Below are 27,900 nucleotides of genomic sequence, written 5' to 3' on the forward strand. Positions count from 1 at the left end.
AAGATCAACGAAGGCCATGACGCTCGAGACATTATTGACTTGAGGCGCCACGAGTGCGGCAGCGACCCTCGCGACATTGACGATAGTGATCGCTTCCCAGCTTTTACCCGCAACATCACCTCCCACGACTGCCCAAGGAAGTTAAAGCCAGTCGGCATCACCAAATATGATGGAAAACAAGACCCACGACAGTGGATTCGCTGCTACTCCACTGCCATTGAAGTATCGGGCGGCTCCAAAACGACCAAGGTTATCTACTTCCCGATGGTGCTGGAATCCGCACCGCTCACCTGGCTCGAAAGGCTCAAGCCAGACTCCATCGACTACTGGGAGGACCTGAAGAAAACCTTCATCGACAACTTCCAGGGTTCCATGCTCCATACAGGTACTCGTCATTAATTATCACATGTCAAGCAGGAGGAGAACGAGAGAACGAGACTCTCAGGTCCTACACCAGGCGCTTCTTCAAGATGCGCGCACCATTGCCAACATAACCGATGAGGACGTTATCCACTGCTTCCAGAACGACCTCACCGTGAAGCACGTCTACCATGACTTCGAACGCAACCGCCTTAGGACTGTCGTAGAGCTTCGCGACATGATGCAGCGATGGGCCGACCAGGAGGACAAGGAGAACGAACGCTTCCCCAAGCACAACAACAACAACAACCACTCCGATAAAGGCCAGCGGAACTACTCGGGATCCTCCCGAAAGCGCAAGCCAGATGACCTAGTCGCGGCTATCGAGCGCAACTTGCGTGGCAAGAAGTCTGGGAATCAGCAGGACCAGTTTGAGAAAATCCTGCACAAGCAATGCCTAATGCACCCGAAGTCCAGGCACACCCTTTTCCAATGCATTAGCCTCCGTAACTCCCTCAACGCTCCACTTCCTGACCAAGATGAAAAGGGCCTCAACGCTCCACTTCCTGACCAAGATGAAAAGGGGAAGGACAAAGAAGACATCGAGGGAGACAAGTCGGGGGTGCAAGGTTACCAACACTCGGTCAATGTCATCGACATCATCTTCGGCGGCGACGGCGGCTTCTCCACCAAACGTGGCTCCACCACCATAGTGAAAGCCATTTTGGGCTTCACTGACAGCTTCATACATGAAGCCGCTTCAAAAACAACCCTTTGGCAGGGCTTGGGCCGGAGCCAGCTTTGGAGCCCTTTCTGCTAGTTACATTCTGTTCACAAGAAGTCACCAGCGCACTGATGACCCCAGTTTGGAACCCATTTGCATCCAACAGTTTTAATTGTTTCTATAGTGGTGATGACTCCATGTAAAGCTACATCCAATCCTACATCATTATTGTAGCAAGTGAGGACTTGACTCTTGCCAGCCAAGAACTCGCATTGTTTGCGTGTGCCTTACCGATTTATAGACAGAGGAGGCTTATTACTGCAGCAGCCAAAGACACATCCAGTGACAGTTCACAGCAATGTACGCTTGCTAGCCGCTCGCGAAGAAGCCGCGCCACCGCGGTCTCCCATCGCCGGTCAGCCGGCCTTCCTCCTCTCCACCACCCATCCTCATCTTTCTCTAGCCCACCAGTTTCTCCTCACGCACGAATTCTGCAAACGCCCATGCATGCATTCATGCAGCCTAGAAATACACACACCTTGATGCCTCTCTTCGTCGACCTGTAAATTCTTCGTTCGTCTCTGACGAAACAAGAGAAGATCATCATCAACCTCTATCTGATCGACGATCGGCACAAGTTCGATTGCGCCGCCCACAAATGGCAGGGTTGTCGTCGTCGTCCCGCTCCGTCCTGCTCCTCGTCGTCCTCGCGGCGGCCGCGGTGGCCGCCTTGTCCGCCGCCCCCGCCCCGGATGAGTCCGGCTCCGACCCGAGCGTGATGGCGCCCGTCGAGCACACCCCGATTGGCTCCTTCGAGGGCGCCGACGGGCCCGTCGCCGACGACGCCACGGAGGACAAGGACGCCGCGCCCGTGGGGTCCCCCATCGGCACCACCATGACGGAGCCCAAGCCGGAGCTCGCGCCCCCTGGGCCTCCCGACAGCGGAGCCACCGCTGCTTCAGCGCTCGTGGCCGCAATTGCCGCCGGCGTGGCGGCCGCCGGCGCCGTCTTTGTTTTCTGAGAGGAGGGCGTGGGTGCATGCACACACGCACGTACCTTGTTTCCTTCCTCTTTTCATTGTCTTTTTCATCTCTCTTTCGTTCAATCACTTGAAGCCTCTGTGAGGGACAGCGTGAAAGCCTATTGTTACTGACTAATTGACAGGAAATTCCTAGTATCTGCAAGGTTAGTTTCTTTCGTGTAGAAGTAGTGCTCCCAAATTAATGTAACTAGTCCATTTTGTTGTGTCTGATTTGCTCTCTCAATCCATCAATGAAACCGTATGTAGCCTAATTTATGTCCATTTTCATTTTGTATTATTACATCCATTGTTGTCCAGTTGGCATTGGTGCTTATTAGTCGTTTTAGAATTTCTAAATTTATTACTTTTGCTATGCATATATAGACTATGGCTAGCTAGATGCATAGTAAAAATTATGTACCTAGATTTATCAAAACGATCTATAATTTGGAACCGAGAAACTAGTTGTTTGTGCATCATCCATTGGAATGTTGGGCTTCCATATAGCTTTCCAACAATTACTCATTTTCCTCTCTCGGACTTGTATATTCTGGTCTGATATCATCATTCTCCACTACTAGTCCATCAAACACCGTGAGAAATTCTACTACTCTTCATAGGAGTAATCTTGAGAGATAAAACTGTGAGAAATTCTTTGATAAATATGGAGCCCAATACAACCACAATACGCATATAGATTATTTTTATCTTTATCCAGTTGTGATAGACTTTAGTTACCAATTACTCTAAATGTTTTTCCGTCCTCATTCATAGTTTTCTTCCCTTTTCATCAAACACCTTTATTGTGCTTCACACATTATGTTTAGTTGAAAACTTAGCTTGAGCTATATATAGTTCGGCATGGAAGTCGATATGCTCATTCCTTCTAGCATATATGTATACATGGTCTGAATGGTGACATACACCATACATGTACAACTTGAGTTGGTCTGTTCTATATTGGCAATGGCAGAAATAAATAATTTATAAGCACATATAGGAGTACTTTGGAATAATTTGTTATAAGATAGAGATAACTAATTTAGTCAAGATTATTTTTTATAATAAAGGAGTTAAACAATTTATATGAAAATTTAGAGGGTTAATTAGGTTAATTTTCATAACGCCACATGTGGGTAACTTTAGATGAAGATCGGGCATATTAGTTTAGGTTACTGTTTATAATATGTATGTATGTATGTATGTTTACATCAGACTTTTTCATAATGGTAGAGGTGGGTGATTTTTAGAAAACACAAACGATCTAATAGCTATTATTTTCAATGATTATTTGAGTTCACCAAATTGATGACTAGATGTTTCTAATTTATCTAAACTAGAACCTATGATTTTCAATGATAATTTGAGTTCACCGAATTGGAGAACTATAGAAGTCCACCTATGATTTATACCAATAGAAAAATGATGAGTGTATGCAAAACAAAAGAATCAAACAATTTAAATGAAGTATTTATGTACCGCAATTTGTGGCTCTATTATCACCCTGTAACCAATGCTCTCTGATCTATGAAGTTCTACTCGTGCACGAGTACTTTACAATGGATTCTTAAGTATGCTACAGGAAATGTCCTATCTATATCCCGAAGTAATCCGTGTCAAGTAAGTGGGCCTGTGGATGCTAGTCCGACACTTACCAAGAGTGGGATGATTGGATGGAAGTATGCTAGATGTAGGATGAATGTTTAGATGAATAGATGCTAGATACCTTAGTTGATTTAGGTTTGAAGTAATGTTGTATGATGGGAGCATGCATCCGCCATGGTGAACATCCACAATTTCAATGATCTTGTTGAGACACTCCTACGAGTTGAGAGCACCTTTAAAGAAACACTAACAAGGAGAGATAGAAAGGAACATGGCAGAATTTGCAAGAAGTGTGCCTCTCAGCTTATGTCATTTTCAAGAAATACAATTGGAACTCGTTTGGTAAATGATGAATCAGGAGACCAAATTATATTTTCATGGTATGTTATGTTTATTTTGTTGAAATTTTCTCTTGAATATGATGATTTAGAAAAAGGAACATTATCGATCTCCAACTACACCTTTTGAAGTAGATGGTGTGGCCTTGAGCATCAAGGCATGTTTGGCGGCACACGCAGCAGTCCAAGGAGTTTGGCTTGTAAAGGAAACCAACTCGAAGCTCCACTGTTGTAGGAGCGCATGCATATATAGTTGGTTCTTGTCTTGAGGAAACTGGCCTTTGTATGCGCAATACGACTCCAGAAGCAAATGTGAAAGTACACAACCTGGGGGTAGGCCGAGCCTGGATCACCTACACTGTAGTGAGACATCAGGAGTCTTGACTAAATAGTGGAGCATGTGGTGGCAGCGGTTCGCTACCAGGCTGTGGTTCGCGTGGCCACGGTCATGAGGCTCCCAACTACTCATATAGATTTCTACGTGGCTAAGGCCATTGCCAATGGAAAGTTTTATGAGATGGTTTCCACGGCTAGCACATCATCCAAACTAATTTTTATTGATGAATGAAACCATAGCTCTAATACACAGTTTCATATCACAGTTCCATAGGAGATATAGACTTTAATTGCAATGGTTAGGATTGGAAGAAATCAGATGAAATGAAACTCTACATACCTCAACAGAAGTTTCAATACGTTTTATAGTCTTGGAAACACTATACACCCAATTTCATCATGATGAAACCTATCTCCTCTCCCTCCTTATAAATATCATACCATGTCATCATATTTGCTGATGTGGCACATCATTTATTAGGAATTAAACTCTTGTTGATAATTGTCTAATAATTTCAGCGAGGGGACCATTGTAGATATACCCTTGTGTTTAGTTTTCCATTTTCATCTCCAACTTTGATGAATTGACTTGTGTTTCATTTTTTTGTCCATCATACCCTAAGCCCCTAGATAGCGGTAGTCTTGCTACTTCGTCACGCCGTAGAAAATTCGCCACTAGAGCTTAGTTAATATCTCGTTGTCATCATAGACTTGCATGACCATCTATATACAGCTTCTGCTATGTGCATAATGTCGGTGTTTTACCACCACGCCCACCGAGGAATACCCCCGAGGTGGTGAGTTTGTAGTTAGGGTGTCACCGAGATCAGAAACTCGAAGGTGTAAGGAACACAAAGTTTAGACAGTTTCAGGCCGCCAAGAGCGTAATACCCTACATCCTATGTGGTTTGTATTGGCTTAGGTGGTGATCAGGTGATCTCCTAGGTGACGTGTTGCACGAGGCACGAGTTGTCCCTTTGCTCCCTTCTTGAGAAGGGTCCTTGTCCGCTCTTATATAGTCTCGGGGGACAGATTTATATGGAAGTCCTAATCGGGTACAAACTCAGGAGTCCTACCCGAGTACTTTTCGGATAGTTTCCTACTGTTTGTCCGACTAGTTTTACTACTGTATGAGTAGTCCTACTACGCTACGAGTAGTTACAACAGATGTAGAGCGTGGGCCATATCCCATCCCTTATCCTAGGAAAAGTACGCTACGTGCACAGTCCCGTAGGTCCGGGTCTGACAAGCCCTCAAGCTCTTTGTAGTTGAGTACTATAGGCGTCCGAGTATTTCTGAAGGCATCTTCAAGTCCTCCCGAACTCCATCTTGAAGGTGTCTTCCGAATACTTCCTTAGCTACATCGAGGCTGTGAGGTGCTCATGCCACGAGTAGTTGTCAAGTCTTATTTTATATGGGGTGCGATTAAACTCACACTTCATATGGAGTAGCCCCCGAGACTTAGGCTGACTCGTAGAACCAGGCTGAGGGTCAATTTAATCTTGAGTCTTCTATCCTTATCTTTCAAAAGCTTTAAATAATAAGTCACTGATGACACATGTCCCGCAGCCCCCGAGCCTTGAATCCAAATACCCAAAGTTTGGAATAAGGATCCAAAGAATTGTGGCATGCAATATATGACAGTAAAGATCTGATGGTGAAGATGGGAAAATCAGTTCAGTAAATTTGAGAACCTCTTTTTCCGGGAAGCATTCCCTAAAAAAATGGTTAAACAAATAACTTCACCAAAAAAAGCCCTAAATTACTACTCAAATCAAACATTCGTTGCTGAGAGCCGTGTTGTATCCAGCCTTCGAGTCCGAGAGCTAAATGAATCGCATAGGAAATGCCTAGTAGTCGGTGGTGCCAGCCCCCGAGCCTAGGTATTGGCCAAGTTGCCGCTAAATCTTGAACTGTCGATGAAGCCGACTAGTTGGAGTCGATTCCGACTAGTTTTGTAGGCGAGATGAGTAGTCGAAGTAGCCGCCAGCGTGTCCCCATTCATTCTTCACGAAGTCCAGTAGTCACCGATGTTTGTTGATGAACCCAACTAGTCGAAGTCGAATCTGACGAGTAGTCGTTGTAGTTAGCGACGTGTAGTCAAGCGTTCTCGCGAAGTCAGAGTAGTCGTTGGCAATTGTTGATGAAGCCAACTAATCGAAGTGGAATCCGACTCGCCCAGCAGCACGATCCAGATCAGATCCCCTGCAATGTAAACTTAAAAATATGTTGTAACTATGCCCTTGCAGTAAACTCCATGTATAACTAGTCGAAAACTAATAAACGGAGTAATACTGAAAGTATGGGAGCGAGACCCCTTCAGTAACATAGAGTACTAGTCTTCGTCTGAATGTTACTGGTAGTATAAGAACAAAACCTCTACATTAACATAAAATACTAGTCGAAAACTAGTAATCAGAGCGTTACTGGAAGTATGAGAGCGAGGCTCCTTCAGCAAACTTGCACATAATACCGGTCGTAAACCAGTAGAACGGAGTTATACTGGAAGTATGGGAGCGAGGCCCCCTTAGTAAATTTGCACGGATACCAGTCGTAAACCAGTAAACGGAGTTGTACTGGAAGTATGGGAGCGAGGCCTCTTCGGCAACATAGCATACTAGTCGGAAACTAATAATCTGTTATTAGAAGTATGGGAGCGAGGCCCTTCAGCAAACTTGCACATAATACCGGTCATAAACCAGTAGAACGGAGTTATACTGGAAGTATGGGATCGAGGCCCCTTCAGTAACATAGCATACTAGTCAGAAACCAGTAATCTATTACTGAAAGTATAGGAGCAAAACCCCTTCAGTAACGTAGAATACTAAGCAGAAACTAGTAATCTAAGCGTTACTGGAATTATGGGAGCGAGGCCCCTTCAATAAACTTGCATATAATACCGGTCGTAAACCAGTAAAACGGAGTTATAATGGAAGTATGGGAGCGAGGCTCCTTCTACAACGTAGAATACTAGTCGAAAACTAGTAATCTGAGTGTTACTGGAACTATGGGAGTGAGGCTCCTTCCGTAAACTTGCACGGATACCGGTCGTAAACCAGTAAATAGAGTTGTACTAGGAATATGGGAGGGAGTTCCCTTCAGTAACATAGAATACTAGTCAAAAACTAGTAATCTGAGCGTTACTAGAACCATAGGAGCAAGGCTTCAGCGAACTTGCACGTAATACCGGTAGTAAACCAGTAAACAGAGTCATACTGGGAGTATGTGAAGGTGATTGGAATTCAATTAACTAGGGAGAAATAAATTTTGCTGGTAGCTTCAGTCGATTCCTTGGGCGGACCATGAGAATTCACGTATTGGCCCGAAGGAATTGATGACGGGGTCCTTCACGTGGGGTGATTAGTTCCTTGGGCGGGCTAAGACAAGTCGTATTGTGCCATGCAAAGAAATCTCGGTTGGCCCAAAGGAGGTGACGACAAGGTCCTGCACTTGATCTTGATTAGTTCCTTGGGTGGGCAAAGACAAGCCTTATGTGCCATGCAAAGATGTCTCGGCTGGCCCAAAGTAAGTGACAACGCAATGTGGCACATGTGTTGTTACGAAAGTAGTCGTTGTGCAAAGATGACTCGGCTAGCCTGAAGGAACTCCTTGGGCGGGCCAAAACAAGTCGTATGTTGCCATGCAAGGATGTCTCAGCATTGATTACAACTAGTCACCGGTGTAATGAGTCTCGCTTCCGACTAGTTGTGTAGTCGAAGTAGTCATCGGCGAGTCGCTGAGTGCCCTCGCGAGGGCAAAGTAGACGTCGAGGAATCGAGGTTCCTGCCTGGTTGGAATGGTTCTAGGCCCGATAGGTTGTCGGGGTTGGTGGCGCGGAAAAGTGGGCTGGGGTCGGGTAGCTTAGAGGACTCCATGCCCATCCGATGCCCGAGCCCGCCCAACCTAGTTGAAAACGCAGAGAGATGGGCTGAGCCGGGTAGCGTGGAGGACTCGTGCCTTTCCAATGCTCGGGCCCGCCCGACCTAGTTAAAAACACAGAGAGGTTGGCTACGCCGGGTAGCTTGGAGGACTCGTGCCCTTCCAATGCCTGGGCCCGCCCGACCAAGTTGGAGGTGCAGAAAGGTGGGCTAAGCTGGTTAGCTTGGAGGATTCGTGCCCTTCCAATGCCCGGGCCCATCCGATCAAGTTGAAGGCGCAGAAAGGTGGGCTGAGCTGGGTAGCTTGGAGGACTTGTGCGCTTCCAATGCCCGGGCCCACCTGACCAAGATGGAGACGCCATCAAGCCCCGGTGGCCGTTTGATAAGGATAGTGTGTTGTTGGTGAAGTTCGAGTAGTCGGGGGAGGGGGGGGGACGAGAGCCCTTCGATGGATGCTGGCTAGTCCCCCTCCAACTTGTAGTAGATAATTCAAATCCTCTTCCGACTTGTGGTAGACGATCCAAATCCTCCTCTAACTTGTGGTAGACGATCCAAATCCTCCTCCAACTAAGAGAAGAACTTGTGGTACGGGACCGCGGGATGAGGCGGATTCGGTTTGAGGGGTTCCAGGTTATCAATCAAGTCGTCGATTGCACAGTTGACATCCATGCGGGTGGTATGGGTGCTTCACGTCGGGAAAAATTGAATTCCGTCGAGACCGTTGGCGAGGTTGTATGGGAGAAAGGCCCCTTCAGTAAACTACATGTAGTACTAGTTGGAAACTAATAAACAGAGCGTTACTGGAAGTTTGGGAGCAAGGCCCATTTAGTAACATAGAAAACTAGTTGGGAACTAGTAATCTGGGGGTTACTGGTAGTTTGGGGGCAAGGCCCTTTCAGTAATATAGAAAACTAGTCGGGGACTAGTAATCTGAGCGTTACTCGAACTATTTGATAGACAATCACATAGGTGCTTTATTTGACTATTTAACGGGTTCCACTAGTCATTGCCAAATGAGGCAACCACTTTTGGCAGTCGCATGGTTCGGCTGTGACAGGGTTCCCTAAGTTTAGCGAGGGAGTCATGATTAATCCGAATAATAAACATAAATGGTGACCCTGATTAAGTGGTAAAAAGGGGTGCTTTTAGGTGTAAAAAACCCCTTGTTTCAAGATACAATCCCAAAACAATGGTTTAAAAAATGAAACACCTAAAAGAACCTCAAAAAACCTCCTTCAATCGGGTATTTAATTTATATATAAATCATTATTCGGATAGTCCCGTCGCTGTTCTTCGGAGTTTTGATGGAGCTCCTAGTGCCCTCCGAAGGGTTTGACATTCAAACGTGGAATGCTTGCTCTTCGGGTGCCACAGGCATTGCCCGTGGAGGGCTTCCTTGAATCGTTTCTTTGAACTGAGAGTCTTCCTTCTATGGGTGGATTGTTCCCCAGCTTCTGGCTAGCGCTTTCGAGTAGTCTCCAGGTAGTCGGGAGGGAGTTGATAGCGGGTGGGGCTGTAGGCTTCCACTTCTTCACGCTCCTGCTGCCTGGCAATGATGACATTGCGGGCATCCCTGCCAGCGTTGATGATGGCGTGAAGGTCGCCCGTGGAGGAGTCGTGAAGGTCCCCTGCTGGTTCGTCTGGACCGCGCGGTGCCTGCGATGGGCGCGCTTTGCATTTATGAGCCTACGGCGTTCCTTCTAGATGTCATCTGCGTCTTCTGCCTTGATACTGGCTGGGGATACACTATCCATTGTTGCATCCACATCTTTTTCGAGTGGATCAAGGAGGTAGTTGTCATAGTCATCTAGCTGGACCCATTCTAGGCCTTCACAGTCCTCGTCGGCGTGAATCATGAGTACTTCTTGATTAGGGGCGAAGCGTTTGGCACTCCGCACCACCTGGCCCTCATCTTCATCATCGGAAGGAGGGAGGGTCTGCCTTCTTGAAAAGGTAGTTCGCCAGGTGTGGCAATGAATAGTGGTGCACTTGATTTTAGATACCTGGAGGGTGTCATGCCCTTCCGATGCCCAAACCTGCCCAACCAATATGATCCCCTTACCAGAACCCGGGTCACATGAGTAGCTGAATCCGAGTAGTTGTCGGAAACAACAGCCCCCCGATGCGGAGTGGCTTCTCCTTCTCCGAGTGGTGGTAGATGATCAAAATCCTCTTCCAATGCAGAGAGGATCCTCGGTTGAACCGCCTCGAACTGATTTTGATCCGTGAGCGATTTGTCGATGGAGTCAACTAGTCAGAGCTGATTCCCACTAGTTGTTGACCATGCGGAGCTAATAACCGAGTAGTTTAAAGCTCGTTCCTGACTAGTTTCTAGTCGAGATAAATTTTTGAAGTTGTCATTGGTGCTGCAGATTGGTCGAAGCAGTCGTAACTGCAGCGCGAGTCGAGTAGTCGAGGTCGTCGCTGCAGTGCATCGATGTTGTGCTGTGAGGTGAAGTTGAGCGGGGTAGTCGAAATCTTCCAGCTCCCTGGGGTCGATACGCCGAAGGGTGGATTCTGCCACAAGATGGGAATCGTATTCGAGTAACTCAGAGGGCTCTAGACCCTTCCAGTACACAAAACGGCCTTGTGACGTAGATGCTATGGTTAAACGTAGATGATTACTCAAAAATGAATTGGGGTAGTCATCGGGTTGCGAGTGGTTGTTGAGAACCGGGGCCTTCCGACGAGCGGTGGCTCCCTCATCCTCGAGTCCTCCTCGGCTCGAACTTGTAGTTAATGGGTACTCTTCGTTTGAGTCTGAGTCGTAGTCGAGAACGGGGGGCCCCTGACGCGCAGTGGCTCCCTCATCTCGAATCTTGAGAAGACGATCTAAGTTGGAGAGTGACTTGGATTTCGTAGTGAAAGGATCTTGGTGATGCCTAGAAGGGGGGCGAATAGACGTACCAGAAAAACCTAAAAAATTCTTCGCAGGAATTAATTGTGTCGGAACTTCCGACACTGGAATGGAACTTTTGACAAAACTAAAGTTCTTATACGAAATTCAAAATTAAACTTAAAACTGCAGAACCTGGCTGAATCAAAAGTTGCACAATGATACTAGGTGACTTCTGTAGGTGATCTTTGCAAGCACAACAACTCAAGTATGTAGATCGGCACAAAACAAACTCTATGTCAATAAGAACTAAATAAATTCAATAACCACAGGACACAAAAGATTTGTTCCTGAAGTTCACTCCCACTAAGGAAGTTATGTCTCCGTTGAGGAGCTCACAAAGAGCCGGGTCTTCCACTAACCCTTTACCTCACTCAATCAACCATAAAGGAGAATTGAGTCACTTACTATGAAATCCACAAAGGATAGGGTGATACAAAATTTCCGGAGCGCACACACATGAGAGGATGCTCCACGGGCGACACCAAACCGTTTAGAAGCAAGCTTCAAAAGTAACAAACGTGAATCGAAGGATGAAGATGACTCAAGTGCTCTTGAGATGAACTTGGCTGCCCTTTCACTTAAAAGGTTGAGTCTCACACCTCAATCTTACTCTCACTCAAGCCCTAGCTCAAATCAACTAAAGGATTAGCTCAATAAGGGATTGGGGAGGAGTAGTGAATGCTCTTGGAGGTGTTTGTCTCGGATTAGGTCAGCAGCAAGTGAAGGGGGGCTGAGGGGGTATAAATATCCAAGCCTCAAAAACTAGCCGTTAGTGCACTGGTTAAGTGATTGTCGGAACTTCCGACACAGGGTCGGAACTTCCGATAATTTTAAAACAGCTGGCCGAGGACCCTTTGTCGGAAGAATCCAGCTTCTTGCGACAAGTATCGGAACTTCCGACCTAGGGTCGGAACTTCCGACACACACTGAAACAGACAGAAAACTAGATGCATAAGTGTGTGAATTTGTCTCTCCCTGATGGTTAGCATCTCAAATGAGCACTTTGACACCTTCATGCTGTCTATTCACATCCCTCTTAATAGTACGGTATTTTCTAAACTTAAATTCAAAATATAAAATAAGTAAGGATTTTTTAAGTCCAACACATCCTTTAAGCAAATTTGCCGTCTTTTATTGCTCCTTTTCATTTCATTGAATTTTAACCTGTCCAAAACTCAATAAACTCATTAGCTCCTTAATTTTGTATGTCATCAACACCAAAACTCACTTAGGGGGCCTAATGCACTTTCACGTAGCCTCTTCAGATCGGTTTGAATAGTCCTGGTGCAACACGAATTGAAGTCGCGTCGAAAACGGACATCCTCTCGATCTGCCTGGCTAGATCGGGGAGCAACAACTCGTCGAGATCATCGATGGACTCGTCGAGGTCGCTGCTTCGAGTTGGTGCAGAGGCCTCCGGCTTCCTAGAGTTGACTAGGTGGCTGTTGAAGCCACCCAGGCCGTTGGCGAGCCAGATCCAGGAGCCAAAGATAAAAGTTGTGCCCTCTCGAGCACGGTGTTGGTGAAGCTAAGAGATGCCATCGAGTTCTCCGGTAATGCTCGATGAACACCCCTGCCTAGCGCGCCAGCTATCGGTGTTTAACCGCCACGCCCACCGAGGGATATCTCCAGGTGGTGAGTTTGTAGGTAGGGTGTCGCCGAGATCGGGAACTCGAAGGTGCAAGGAACAAAAAGTTTAGACAGGTTCGGGCCGCCGAGAGCGTAATACCCTACGTCCTTTGTGGTTTGTATTGCATTAAGTGGTGATCGGGTGATCTTCTATGTGATCTGTTGCATGAGGCATGAGTTGTCCCTCATGCTCCCTCCTTGAGGAGGGTCTCTATCCGCCCTTATATAGTCTGGAGGGACAATTTTACATGGAAGTTCTAGTCGGGTACAGATCCAGGAGTCCTACCTAAGTACTTTTTGGGTAGTTTCCTACTGTGTCCGACTAGTTTTACTACTGTACGAGTAGTCCTACTGCACTACGAGTAGTTACAATAGATATAGGGTGTGGGCCATGTCCCATCTCTTATCTTAGGAACAGTACGCTACGTGCACAGTCCCGTGGACCCGGATCTGACACATAGTACGCCAGAGTATCAGAATGCATCAATCACTTGTCCACAAGATCAAATAGCAAATCATGTATCATCTTGAGGTCTCAAGTCACAATCTAGAGAGTGTCAGGATCTATTCAGATTTCCTTGTTTATTTTTTCCTCTACTCCTTTTCATTCCCATGTAGGCCTTTTTCCTTGCGGCAAACCAATGGATTTTTTGGGGGCTTATTTGGTTTGCACTATAGCCATTTTATTCTAAATGCTTAAGAAGTTCCAAACTCAGACGGATCAAATCTAAACCCTACACTTGAACCTCCAAAATGGTAGTTTGATTATAATTAAAAAAACAAACATGTTAAAGGCAAACTGAATTTTGTTTTGAATTCAACCTTGAGGATCTTTTATGACACAAGGAATAGATATAAATGATTGCTATAATGAAGTCTAAGGTGCTTAAAAAGTGTATCTGGATTTTACTATGCTTGAGAACCCTGAAAAAGCATGAAATATCTTCATCCAAACAAAGCCTGAAAAAGTTGCGAGGAATGGTCTTTGATCATTGTTTCCTATTATATCTTATTTATGAAAATATTGCAATATTGCTGAAGTACTTTTGGAGAGTAATTTACGAATGAATTTAACATGTCAAATCCTAATCTTCTAAAAAAAATCCTAATCTTCTTTAACAAGTTTATCATTAAAGTTTAAAACAGTTCAGACAAAAGGCTTGATGAGAAGGCCCAGTTTCAGTGCATCGGCAGGCCTAGGCAGTAACGATCGGGCCGGAGATTAGCTGGGCATAGCTTTAGCTCGGCCCAAAATATTAACTTTGTTTGCAATTTTTTTATTCAAAAAACGATTGCATTATTGCATATGACTCGCCATGATATTTTTAATTATTGCACTGCCCGATCTTGCTTCCGTCTGCTACACACACATCAAAACTTACCTGTTTCGTACTTAACAAATACTGTTATTTGTTTTTGGTACTTTGTAGGTATTACTTACCGTCAAGTAGGAGTAACTTATCATTATCTGAATGTTTACGTTTTCGAAAAATGTATGTTAATCCTCTGTTCAAGAATGCAAGTCACATTATTTCGACTCAACTTAATTACCTTCAAGGTTTAACTTGATGTTTATCTTCACAGAAATACCAGTCGAAACAAATTTGACTTTTCCACTAACATGTATATATAAGTTTGACCTCTTCAAAGCAAAAAATAAAAACTTTATATTTTGCTCTCTTGCTCGTGCTGTACCAACGAATGAAAGATATTTTTGGAGAGATAAGACAGAACGAAAGGAGGTGCAGGCCTTTCCCGTACCCCTTTGCATTTTCCACCAGCTACTCACGTACGTTATCACTAGTAAAAGTGTAGCTGGTGGCGAGAGGAGAGCACAGAGCTTAGCAGCCATGCACGGACGAGCCCTTTTCTTCTCAGCCAGCGAGCAGGGGTAGCACAGCCAGCAGCCATAGCTGCTTAGAGCTCACAATCACAGAACCATCGAGCCAGCAGCTAGCAGTGAGAGCGGAGCCATGGCGGCGGCGAGCGACGCGTTGCGGGTGGAGAGGCTGGTGCTCGCGCTGAACGGCCGGCGGTACGAGGCCGCCGCCGACGAGCTGGACCCGTCGACGACGCTGCTGGAGTTCATCCGCACCCGGACGCCGTTCAGGGGGCCCAAGCTCGGCTGCGGCGAAGGTACCTACATAGTCTACATACGTTCCTCTGAGCTTATAGCTAGCTTTGCTTATTTTGTTTCTCGAGCTCTTCTGCTTGTATGTGCCCTGCCTGCATGCTAATAGGTTATTAGCTAGCTCTCTAAAAGTTGTTACTGTGTATTTCGTTCTTCATTTACATTTTTTTTCACTGATGAGGGCATTTTGCAAACACCATCAAAATGAAATATCTTGAATTTAGATACTTGTTCTTGGCCTTTCGATATGAACGAACACAGTTGGCTTGTCTTTTCTCTCCTTTATACTGTACCTTTCAACGTCGCACTCGCACAGCCAAACTACTCTTTCAGTCCCGGCCTGTACAAAAATCTAAGTGTGCTTGTACTGTTTTGAGGGTCCTAGATTCCTTTTGCCTGTCACAACTTCTATGTTTTCGGCCATGGTGAAGGAGAACAAGATGAAAATAGGGAGGGATTGGATCGGAGGAGAAGTAAATAAGACAGAACAGCTGGTGGATGACGTCTGCGTCCGCGCAAAGAATAACTATCTTCGTATGGTTATTTGTGTTGCAGAGGCCGGAAACGATTTCCCTTTTCCAAAAAATATGGTTATTTGCGTTAGAGCAACTCCAGCAAAAGTTCTAAATCAGACCTCCAAATGCTAAACGGGGTTTGCTTCTATTTTTTGAGGCTTTCAAATTTGATTCAACTTCAGCAATAGCCTTCAATTCTGACTTATAATAGAGAGCTCCCTAGAGACCCCCCATGAATAGAGGGTGGAGGAGAGAATTTGAAGGCCTCCCCAAAATAGAGGGTCTAATACATGGTCTGTTGGAGTGCATCTTTTTTGTTTAACCCTCTAAATTTAGAATAAAAATCTGTTTAGACGGTCTACTGGAGTTGCTCTTAGTCTGCACAGGCTGAGATAGCGCGCGAAAACGTATTAACATCCTGAATTTGATTGGCGTAATCAAATGGAAAAAATTGTGCAACTCACACCGTTGCAATTGGTGCCTCCAATTTCATTGTCACCCCTGGGCACACATCAACTTACCATCAATATCTAAAAGAGAAACCAAACAATGATGGTTTGGAAGACAAAGGCTAGCTTTGCGATGTCATCCAATCCAATCAGAGATTGGCAGTTAGGTCAAGAAATTGAAGAGGAGGCCGGCGAGAAAACAAGCGAAAGTTGAGGGGGATGTTTTGTTCTTATCTTTTGATTAGACTCAATTTTCTTTGTAGGCGATGAGGAAAGATTTATTAATTAAATTCTAGCTTCTTTGAAAGCCGGTATAGTACACATCAGCCAACAGCCATGCAACACAGGCAATTCTTTCTAGACGATGAAGAAAGCACTGCTAACGTAACAGACTAACAGCCAGTACGGCAAAATCGCTATTGAAGGGTTAATATATTGCTCAAGCTCCAATAGCAAAGGACGCAACTTGAACACATGCAACAATTAAAATGTAAATTAGACCGGATTAGTTGAATACCTATGCGTTGCAACGGGTGACAAAAGCTACTAAAAATTATTTGTTATAGGTGATTGCCTCCTACGGGTGGCAAACAACTTTTCATATAAGAATCCAGAGTAATTCTAGTCAATTAAAACATAAAACAAATAATATTATTCCAAAGGATTATAATCCACTGATTATTGAATAGGTTTATCATATAGAAATCTCTGCTTGAAACCCGTAATTTTAAAAAATATACAAAGAAACATCATGATATTGATCAAAATCCACCATAAGAATCACTTTATGTTGTGCCTAGAATGATTAAACACACCAAGGCACAATATACCCTACAAATTAAAAGCCCTTTCATGCACGTGAAAGATGGATTAACTGATCAGAACCTGAACCTTGTTTGTTTGTATCACTCACTGAGTCAAAAATGAATTATCTGACCAGAACCTTGTCTGTTTCACAACAAAATGAAATACATCATTTGCATCGTCCATCTTTCAGCTCAACAAAATGAATTGTGGCCTCGCGTCGGGCGCCTCGGCCGTCACGGCTCGAGAGACGGGGAATCGGCAACAGCTGCCGTCAGCATCAGGACTCGGTTTCATTAACTGGAAAGTACGTAGTTAATGGAAGTGGATGGCGATGGCCGGCGGCCATGTGGCGAGACGGACCGCCGGAGCACGGCAGAGCTAGGCGAGCGCGGGGTCAGAGTGCGGGGGTGGAGCGCAGCGGCGGACCTCGAGCGCGTGAGCGAAGCGAGGGGGCGACGGCATGGAGATCAGGATCGTAGTGGCCGCGGCAGCGGTGCAGTGCGGCGGCACGGCCGGACTGTATTGCAGGGCTGCAGCGGCAAAGGTAGGCGTGACGCCACGAGGTGGATGCAGCGGCGGCGGCGTGGCTGCTCGCGAGCGAGAGGTGGAGCGAGGTGGAGAGGTGGGGTGAGGGTGTCCGTAGATTCGGATCGGACGACTGAGGTGTGTAGGTTGTAGGCGCATGAGAATCCGATCAAGCACGCACCAAATATTTGTTCCGCTTTATTACTTTTTATAGTAAAGTAATATGTTCATACGTTACTACAGTCGAAAGTTGTGCATAGGTGGTGGCTGATTTCTTTTTATTTGGGATGGATTTTCGCTGACACGGATTTTATTATAATTTCACCTTTTCATGGTATTCAAATCATTATATTCGAACCCGTTTAGATTATAATATAGTGTTATTGTCTAATTCTTATCGTACAAGTTTTGGGTCCATTTGTCGGTGATGATATTGGACTAAACTAAAATTTTAGAAAAAATTCGATTTATACTCTCAAACTATTGCAAAAGTTCGAACTACAGAACTAGGTAACATAAACCATCAACTATCGAAACCGTATAAATTTGACCCTTTGGGTGATTTTTAAGGTGGTATATTTTTTTAAAAAAATTAAAAATTCTAATTAGTCTAAAAAATCAAAACTAATCCATTTTAAACCAGAAAAATTATGAAACTAGTACTAAAATTTTTCTAAAAATGTAACCTACAATTAGTGCTCTATTTGAATCTTATATATTTAAAAATAATAGGCATAACTACAAGCAACCAAATAGAATGGATATAAAGAAATGGATCTGAATAACTGATAAGTAGAGTGTCAATAGATAGGTTACATTTTTAGAAAATTTTTTATACCTATTTCGTATTTTTTAATTTGAAATAAATTACTTATGAATTTTTTAGTTTAAATTTGAATATTTTAAATTTTTATAAAATAAAAAACTACTTTTAAAACCACCCAAAGGGTCAAATTTATTCAGTTTCGATAGTTGGATTGCCTATGTTATTCTATTTTATAGTTGAAGGTTGAAAATCGGACTTTTATGATAGTTCGAGGGTATAAATTAAATTTTTTTCTAAAATTTTTAGTGAAAATATTACTGCTTTAGAAATAGGTAAAGGTAGAAATAGTTATAGAAAATTTTTAGTGAAAATATTATGTATTTTAGAAATAGTTATAGAAATAGAGAAGAGATGGAGATTTTACTATGAGGGGGTAAATTGACACGTTTTGAGAAACTTGAAGGAACAAGTTGAGTACTCGTATTTGCAAAAGGAGAAAAAGGATAAAAAAAAACCGCTGGGCTCCACTCTCCCATCTCCGCCGCCCCCTTTGTGCGGCGTGTCGGCGCCGTCCGCTCCAGCAGCGCAATGCGCCCGTCGGGACTGGCCGCAGCCACGCGGCCGCCGCGCGCACTGGGCTCCTTGGGTGCCGTCCTCTTCTGGCGGCTCCCTCAGTTCCTGCTTCCGGGACTTCCTCCCCTGCCAAATTCTTCAATCCTCGAGGTAAGTACCGAGACCAAGTTTCTGCAATCTGTGTCCTCATTGCGAGACCTAGATTGTAGATAAGTAGCCCTCGCCTTTCTTTAATCTGGATTAAACATATTGCCCCCTCCGTTTGTTGGGGATCCGTCGTCGTAATATTCATCGATATTTTAGCCTGCACACTGACATGCAACTGCTTGCATTTGCATGATCCCGAGTTTGGATTTTGGGGTCATATAAACTCTAACCTATTGCGGCATTGCGGGAGTAGGATATCTTGAGTGTGCGCCCCCAACCCCCACCACCAACTAGCATCTCACTGTGATGTTACTCTAAAGCTGTTGACACAGATTCACCTCAGGTCCCACCTTGCCACCAGACCGGCGGATCTATGACCCAGGGGCAGGATGGCATTGCTATACTAGGCTAGCTACTCGAAATAAGGATAATTCATTAATTTGCCAAGGACATTGCGAGTGTGACTGCTGCTACTATGTGCTGATTGAATGGCCTTCTGTTGAGGATCTGTCATTCCAATTGCAATGTTCAGTACTATTGTATTCTACGCACTGGCATGCGACTGCCTGCATTCGCAACATCCTATAGTTTATGTTTAAACTTTAAATAATTACACTATTTGGTTCTTTTTGCCATATCAGATTTCAGTACGAAATTCCTAACCAAAATGGAACAAGAAAATAGCAATAAATGCTGTAATTTTGGACCAGTTGAGGTTTGGTTTCCCAGTTAAGCTTATTGATGAGAAGCAAATATACAACCTTCAGTAATAAAAAAAATATTGACATTTAGAATGCATGCAGCCGGACCATTTTAATTCTGATCTGCCATGTCTTTTTATGCATTTCAATTGGCCATATGGAATTTGTACGTTCAATTTTTTATATTGTTGTGGGTATATATTTCATTGGTTCTAGGCATATATTTCTATGGAAATCATTGTGGACCATGCCTATGCACATAATGTAGCACCAATCAGACTTAGAGAGTTACGTTGTGTTACTTAGTCAATTACTGTGTTTCCTTGCAGGTGGATGTGGGGCTTGTGTAGTCCTTATAGCAAAGTATAACCCCAAGACAGACGAGGTGACTGAATTTTCAGCCAGTTCATGCCTCACGCTCATTTACAGTCTAAACTTTTGTTCTGTTATCACCACTGAAGGTCTTGGGAACACCCGAGATGGATTCCATGCTATTCAGAAAAGAATGTCGGGGTTCCATGCATCTCAGTGTGGTTTCTGCACTCCAGGCATGTGCATGTCCATTTTCTCTTCCCTTGTCGGTGCTGACAATTCGAAGAGGCCTCAACCGCCAAATGGGTTTTCAAAACTAAAAGTATCAGAAGCAGAGAAGGCTTTCTCAGGCAACTTGTGTCGATGCACAGGTTACCGACCGATTGTTGATGCCTGCAAAAGTTTTGCATCAGATGTTGACTTGGAGGATTTGGGCCTTAATATATTTTGGAAAAAAGGTGATAAGAAACCAGATGTTGGCAAGTTACCAAGCTACACTTTCGGTGGTGGAATCTGCACTTTCCCAGGCTTCCTAAGGTCTGAGATCAAAACTCTACAGCAACATCTGGATGATGTTAACATTACAACCTCCAAGGGGAGTCTGTATCATCCTACATTGCAAAATTACACTCTTTGCGGTGGAATCTTCACTTTCCTGGATTTTCTAAAGTCTAGCCTTAAATACCAGCGATATCATCTGAATGATGCTAATAATACAGCCTCCAAGGATGGCTGGTATCACCCTACAAGTATTAAACAGTACTATGAATTAATAAATTCTACTCTATTCAGTGAATGTTCTGTCAAAGTGATTGTTGGGAACACTAGTGCTGGTGTTTACAAGGATTATGACCTTTATAATAAGTATATTGACATAGGAGGAATTCCAGAACTTTCGTCTATTGTGAGGAAAGCTGAGGGCATTGAAATTGGAGCAGCAATAACAATTTCTAGGTGCATTGAAATACTTGAGAAAGAAAGTAAGCACATGTCATCTCCAAATGGAAGTGTGGTTTTCAGAAAACTTGCTGACCACATGAGCAAGGTGGCCTCACCATTTGTCCGTAACACAGCAAGCCTTGGAGGAAACATAATTTTAGCACAAAAAAAACCATTTCCTTCTGATATTGCAACCATACTTCTTGGTGCTGGTTCAACTGTTTGCATTCAGGTTGTTGAAGAACAGAGACATATTACTTTGGAGGAGTTCTTGGAGCAGCCTCCTCTTGATTGTACCAGTTTACTCCTGAGCATATTTATTCCACACTGGATTTTAGATTCTCAGACAGAAACAAGTTTGGTCTTTCAAACTTACCGAGCAGCATCTCGTCCTCTTGGAAATGCAATTTCATATGTTAACTCTGCCTTCCTAGGACATGTTAGTTTTGATGAATCATCAGGTGATCATGTTTTAAGTAATCTGCACTTGGCTTTTGGTGCATATGGAACAGAACATGCTATTAGAGCAAGGAAAGTGGAGAAATTCCTAACTGGCAAATTACTCACTGCATCCAATATACATGGAGCAATTCAGTTACTTAAAGAAACAATTGTACCAATGAAGGGAACATCACATCCTGAATATAGAATCAGTGTGGCTGTTGGATTTCTCTTCAGTTTTCTTTGTGTACATGTTAAAGGCATTGCTGATCCTGGAAAAGCTTTTAGCACTAGCCCTGATGATTCTGTGGATATAATTGAACATGACAGCCCATTGACTTCACGTCAGGAAACAATTTCTGGTGATGAATATAAACCCATTGGCGAGCCAATGAAGAAGTATGGAGTTGAGCTTCAAGCTTCCGGTTGGTGGTTTCAATAAATCACCACAATTACAAATACAACCATGATTTTCGAAAAACAAACTAATACAATCATCAATATTTTGCCCATGCATCCTTCTTAAAGGACATCACACAAACTTTCTTTTGTATGATATAGGTGAGGCTGTATATGTGGATGACATTCCAGCTCCAAAGAATTGCCTCCATGGAGAATTTATTTACAGCACACAACCTCTTGCTTTTGTCAAGAATATTACATTCAAGTCTTCTTTATCATCACAGAAGATCATTGCAGTTGTTTCTGCCAAGGATATTCCAAAGGAAGGACAAAATATTGGATCAATGTCCATGTTTGGTGATGAACCACTATTTGGTGATCCAATTACTGAATTTGCCGGACAGGCTCTTGGTGTTGTGGTAGTTATCTATTTCATCTTTTTATTACTCTCTTAAGGGATTTCTATTCCTGAACATCTAGCATTTTTAGAAATAGAGTTTAGGAGACATTAGCTAAAAGCCTAAAACATGATGTTTACATCAGATTGCAGAAACACAGAGATATGCTGACATGGCAGCAAAACAGGTTGTTGTTGAGTATGATATTGTGGATTTGAAGCCACCAATCTTAACCGTGGAACAAGCAGTGCAAAACAATAGCTACTTCAATGTTCCTGCTGTTTTTTATCCCAAGCAAGTTGGTGATTTTTCTATGGGCATGGCTGAAGCTGATCACAAGATACTATCAACTGAAGTATGTTTACTCAATACACTCCTAGACCTATTCTAATGCCATCACAATTACGTTACTAAAAAATAGAATGAATGAAATTATGGACTCTTACTTTAACAATTGATACCTAGCTATCCTCACTTTTGAATGTTAGTTCTCGTTTTGGATTCGGTATTGCACTGAACTATACTTGTATTTGAATTTTGTCAATATAAACAGCAAATACCATGTTGTCTATAAAATGGAAAAAGAACATAACATCAACACAAGCTCATTACCTGCTTGAGATAATGCTACTGATAAACACTCAGGTAGCAGGTGTCCTAATATATTTACATAGATCCTCCTTGAGAAAATGAAACTGACAAAGGTCCAAGCAGCGTGGATATGTTTTGACTGGAACTCCAGCAGTCAATGCCGGTTAGAGGGGCAGAAGAAGGCTTGCAAGTAGTACAATCATTCTGAAGGGATAATTTATGCTGGCTGGGAAATATGTCCAGATAGTTAAGAAAACTTGAGTCCATGTTGTTATGGAATAGAATTCAAGTCATGACAGGTGTCTGAGAAGTTTAGTAATATACTAAAAAGAGATCCTATGCAGTGGATCATGAAAGAATTATATTTCCCTTGTCTCCTTTTTCTATATCTAGCTCCCTCTAGCTCTCTTATCGAAGAGTATGCCTATCTAAATTTCAAATCCCTTTCAAGTCATGCTGTGCAGCCATCTTCTGCACATTATTTATACAAATGTAAACCAAGGATCATATTGAATGGTTTTCTCCCACACCATACTCCACTTGCCTTCTCTCACAATATAGTTCATAAACCTAAAAACTAATGTTATGATATAGCCGTGTATGTAGTATGAACTGCTTTGTTGTTAAACAGACTGTCAAAAAGTTAAAAGTATTTTGTTTGTGTGCTAATACATTTAGGAACTATGTGTGGAACTTTTAAAAGGAATCATGCAACTTTCTATAAAATATAGATAATTTTTTCTCATTATACAAATGCTAGCACCTCCATGCCAAACAGATGTTTTTGGCAATCAATGTGACTTCCAAATCAAATCTTTAACCTTTACTTCTTATCACCATGAGTTAGAAAAATTTAAAAATATATCAGTGTGAACAAATATTTGATGAGAATATGCTAATATCATTTCCATATTATAAGAATACACACTTTTTTGCATCTATTTTAACACAAAGGTAGTAATTTCCTTTTTCATGAATGCCAGCAGAGAATACCTTGTCCCATATTAATTTGTGTAGCTTTGATCTTTGCAGGTAAAACTTGCTTCTCAGTACTACTTTTACATGGAAACACAAACAGCATTGGCAATTCCAGATGAAGATAACACCATTGTTGTCTACAGTTCCTCACAATACCCTGAGCTTGCTCAGACTGTCATTGCTAAGTGCCTTGGTATTCCGCTTGGTAATGTGCGTGTCATTACAAGAAGGGTTGGAGGAGGCTTCGGTGGAAAGGCATATCGATCGTTCCCTGTGAGAATCTGATGAATCAAACCAGTGTCTTAGTGATTATGTTATATTTGTGACTGCAATTTTTATCTTCTCTTGTCTACTAAATATTATTCTGCATTTCACAACTCTTATTGTTTCGTATTTGAAGGCCTGCTTCTTAAGATATTCAAAATGACAAAAAACAACCAGATATCATGTGCTGACTGAACATATTATTATACCTTTATGTTTAGTATTACCAATCTTATTTATATTTACACTTGACCACGTCACAAATTGCATACTTATTTTTAGCTTATGTCTTAATAATGAACATGAGTAGAAAACATGCTATGCTTATAAAATTACATACACCAGTGTTTTTTTTCTTTTTTAAGAAGAGCGGCAGGATAATTTCCTAGTGGCATAAAATATATCAGTACATAAATAGTACAAGGTCCTAACCAAAGAGCAAACTTTAGGAAGGCAAGAAGATAGTAGATTGCTCGAGAAGTAAAATCATGAGCACCCATTCCAAGAACATGTTCTTTTATTTCTCAATGCATTTATTCTGCAGTGGGCAGGGTACAAATAATATGATTGTTGAAAGAATTTCAAAATGTGATTATTCATCTGGTAAGAAAGAATTCCAGGATAGTGAAACACATAGAGCACATTTCTTGCCGCTGACTAATGCAAAATATCCTTTTGTAGGTTGCAACAGCAGCGGCACTTTGTGCATACAAGTTACGATGTCCTGTACGGATGTATCTCAATCGTAATACTGATATGATCATGGTTGGCAGCAGGCACCCCATGAAGGCTCATTACTCTGTTGGTTTCAAGTCTGATGGAAAAATTACAGCCTTACACCTAGATCTACTAATTGATGCTGGGATATCTGAGGATTTAAGCCCTATAATACCTAGTGGTGTTATATCAGCTCTGAAGAAGTACAACTGGGGTGCTCTCTCGTTTGACATCAAGCTTTGCAAAACAAACAACACATCCAAATCATCAATGCGAGCTCCAGGAGATACACAAGGTTCTTTAATTGCTGAAGCTATCATTGAGCATGTTGCTTCAGTGTTATCACTTGATGCTAACTGTGTCAGGGAAATGAATTTTCACACCTATGATAGTCTCTTATTGTTCTACCCAGCTAGTGCAGGCGAAGAATCAACATACACATTACATTCTATTTTCAATAGACTAGCACTGACTTCAAGCTACCGGCATCGAGCTGATACTGTCAAGCAGTTTAACATTTGCAATAAGTGGCGGAAGAGGGGTATCTCTTGTGTGCCCCTAATTTTCAACGTATCACCAAGGTCAGCACCTGGCCGAGTGTCGGTACTCAAGGATGGTTCTATTGTGGTTCAGGTTGGAGGAATTGAAATTGGACAAGGACTTTGGACGAAAGTACAGCAGATGACAGCTTTCGCTTTGGGGCAGCTGTGGCCTGAAGGTTGTGAAGGCCTCCTGGAGAGAGTGCGCATACTTCAGGCTGATACATTGAATTTAATACAGAGTGGAGTTACCGGCGGTAGCAGTACTTCTGAATCTAGTTGTGCAGCAACCCTTCAGGCCTGCAAGCTGCTGATTAGCAGATTAAATCCTATCATGAATAAGCTGCGACTGCAATCAGCCACTGTCTCGTGGGATAATTTGATTTCTCAAGTAATATTATTTATCTGATGTTTCTGGTTAGGCTGAATAATAGAATGTCTTTTTGGTCTATGGAAAAGTTTATGTTTCTAGTACTTCACATTGATCTAACCTCTCGTTCACATGCAGGCCTCTCAGGAAAATGTGAATTTGTCAGCAAGTGTGTACTGGGTACCTGAACAAGGGTCCAATAGCTATTTGAATTATGGAGCTGGAATTAGTGAGGTGCGTCAAATTTCCAGCCAAATGTTGATCACATATTCAAATTGAGTTTGGTTCATCGTGTATGAATACTCTCTTTATTTAACTTGTTTTATTCAAATTCTTCTGAAAAAAGCAGGTTGAGATTGATCTTATTACAGGAGCGATTACAATACTAAGGAGTGATCTTGTATATGATTGTGGCATGAGTTTGAACCCTGCAGTCGACTTGGGCCAGGTTTTCTTGTGTTTTCTCTTTGTTTTTTTTCTCGAACATGCAGGAGAGCTGCAGATCATTATATTATGAAGAAAGTTTCCTCTTTGTTGTTCCTTCTATACTACAAAAGTTTTATATTTCGTTCATTTAACATATGTTTTTTTAAAAAAATTCATTAGTGCAAAGATACACAGCTCTCCTTGATGTTCGAGAAAAATATATTTATCTTGGAAGTAGATCACACTAAGAAAGGCCAATGAAATCCATCTTTTCCTTCCTTTTTTGATAAAATTATGATGTGAAATTTGGCCTTTTGGTTTTACAAATCCACTCAAGAGTTGCCCTAATTTTGATGGCTAATATCTGATCTGTGTAATCTGTTACAGATTGAGGGTTCCTTTATACAAGGAGTTGGTTTCTTCATATATGAAGAACACCAGACTAACAGTGACGGCCTAGTGGTCAGCAACAGCACATGGGACTACAAAATCCCAAGTGTCGACACTATCCCAAAGCAGTTCAATGTTGAGGTCCTCAACACTGGATATCACAAGAACCGTGTGCTTTCCTCAAAAGGTATTATGTGATCACAGTGCAATATGAATTTTACAAATTTTAAAGAACAATGTTTAAAAGCAACTAACTATTACTTCTGCAGCTTCTGGTGAGCCTGCCGTGGTTCTTGCATCATCCGTTCACTGTGCACTCAGGGAAGCGATCCGAGCAGCGAGGAAGGATTTCTCATACAGCACTGAATCTGCTGGAACCTCCCCGCTGATATTCCAGCTCAATGTCCCAGCACCAATGACAGTAGTGAAGGAATTATGTGGTTTCGATATTGTGGAGAAGTACCTAGAGAATCTATCAGCCCATGAATTAGCAAGTTGAGCAAAATGTTAGGCTATCAGCACCAATATTGAGAGAAGTAGCACCTTGATATTGCCTAACAGGTAAATGTGATCAGAAACATTTGAAATCATTATACTGCTTACTGATGTGCCTTTTACGGTGCCCTGTATTGATTATCTAGTGCAGAGGAGAAAGACCTGCTGCTGCTGCTGCTGCAACTGAACAAACAAGCTCTTCCACATTTGGAAATGATGAAGAGCTGATTGATTGAAAATTTATATATAGATGCACTTGTATTGGAGTTTGCTACGAATTATGTGGAAACATGAGAAGTCTTTTTATATATATGCACGCAATATGGGCATCTTCTTGGCAAACAAAACTGTAATCGACAATCGAGATTCATAGCAACTACTATTTGTGATGAATGATGTGACCCACCAGTGTGTAACTTCTATCATTCACCCTTTCTAAGCTGGTCTGATTAAAAGAATACTTTAATACTGCCAAAATTCAATAATGTCAATGCAATTGCTCCCTGCAATATTTAATGATAATTTTGCACAAAGCTCATTATTCACTCTTTAGCTCATGATCCTCTTGTACTTCATCGTGCAACCATGCTTTCTTTTTTTTCTTGAACATGCAGGAGAGCTGCGCATCATTACATTAAGAAGATGATAAGAAGGGCCATCAAGCCCATTAGGGCAAGGTTTAATGTAAAATCACCATGAATAAAGAATTCAACCAGCGACCTAAGCATCTCATCCATGGTCAAATGTTCCCAAGACCTTTAGCTCCTGCCATACACCATATAATGAATTGGATAAAATTGGGCATCATCATCAGCTCTGTTTTTCAGCTGCGATTTCACACGCTTTCGAGTCATCAATTCTGCATCACAGCTGTGACAACAGGTTGCAAATTTCATTGTTTTTAGCACACCTGTATTCAAAAGAACCCAAACCAATTGTAACAGCAGATCCGAGGAGCAGTTGGAAGTACCGGAAGTGGGAAGTCTTTATGTGCGCTTTGTTGGTAATACAGCATGCTTGCTTTGTGAAATCATGGCATCTTTATTATACGAGATAAACTAAAATTCATTCTACGACCTCTAGCATAGAAATAGGTATATGTTCAACCCGTGTGAATATATGGATTGACGGTTGCTACACGTAAAAGATGCGGATTTTTCTGAAGCTATTAATAGGGCCTAGGAAAAAGGTTTTCCCAGCTCAGACGTTCAAGCAACAGAGACCTGTTGAAATG

At 42.6% G+C, this 27,900-nt stretch overlaps 2 protein-coding genes across 6 annotated transcripts; both read left to right on the top strand.

Annotated features, from left to right (window-relative positions):
- Positions 1–1,742: 1,742 nt before the first annotated feature.
- Positions 1,743–2,105, top strand: LOC112880838. Its single transcript, XM_025945582.1, has one exon. The coding sequence runs from the start codon at positions 1,743–1,745 to the stop codon at positions 2,103–2,105; it is 363 nt and encodes a 120-aa protein (XP_025801367.1).
- Positions 2,106–14,545: 12,440 nt separating this feature from the next.
- Positions 14,546–27,105, top strand: LOC112880610 (putative aldehyde oxidase-like protein). Of its 5 annotated transcripts, none has more exons than XR_003226369.1 (11): positions 14,546–14,926; positions 19,734–21,521; positions 21,658–21,917; positions 22,042–22,251; positions 23,520–23,738; positions 24,411–25,376; positions 25,494–25,589; positions 25,705–25,803; positions 26,169–26,358; positions 26,441–26,732; positions 26,813–27,105. XR_003226369.1 is itself a non-coding variant. In XM_025945326.1 (10 exons), exons 1-10 carry the CDS (start codon positions 14,764–14,766, stop codon positions 26,668–26,670), a joined length of 4,221 nt encoding a protein of 1,406 aa, XP_025801111.1. In that variant the 5' UTR covers positions 14,546–14,763; the 3' UTR covers positions 26,671–27,102. The 5 variants fall into 5 exon arrangements, 1 of the variants encoding a protein (XP_025801111.1); XR_003226370.1 differs by having other exon boundaries at positions 26,818–27,105; XR_003226371.1 differs by having other exon boundaries at positions 22,084–22,251.
- Positions 27,106–27,900: the final 795 nt, after the last annotated feature.

Source organism: Panicum hallii, chromosome 2 (assembly GCF_002211085.1).
Source record: "Panicum hallii strain FIL2 chromosome 2, PHallii_v3.1, whole genome shotgun sequence".
Taxonomy (NCBI): domain Eukaryota; kingdom Viridiplantae; phylum Streptophyta; class Magnoliopsida; order Poales; family Poaceae; genus Panicum; species Panicum hallii.

What these genes read in the sequence shown, in the direction of transcription:
- LOC112880838 (XM_025945582.1), top strand. Translation starts at nt 1,743, where the DNA reads ATGGCAGGGTTGTCGTCGTCGTCCCGCTCCGTCCTGCTCCTCGTCGTC.
- LOC112880610 (XM_025945326.1), top strand. Translation starts at nt 14,764, where the DNA reads ATGGCGGCGGCGAGCGACGCGTTGCGGGTGGAGAGGCTGGTGCTCGCG. An exon ending in GACAGGCTCTTGGTGTTGTG is followed by an intron (nt 21,918 to 22,041) that starts GTAGTTATCTAT and finishes TGTTTACATCAG; the next exon opens with ATTGCAGAAACACAGAGATA. An exon ending in CCGTGTGCTTTCCTCAAAAG is followed by an intron (nt 26,359 to 26,440) that starts GTATTATGTGAT and finishes TTACTTCTGCAG; the next exon opens with CTTCTGGTGAGCCTGCCGTG.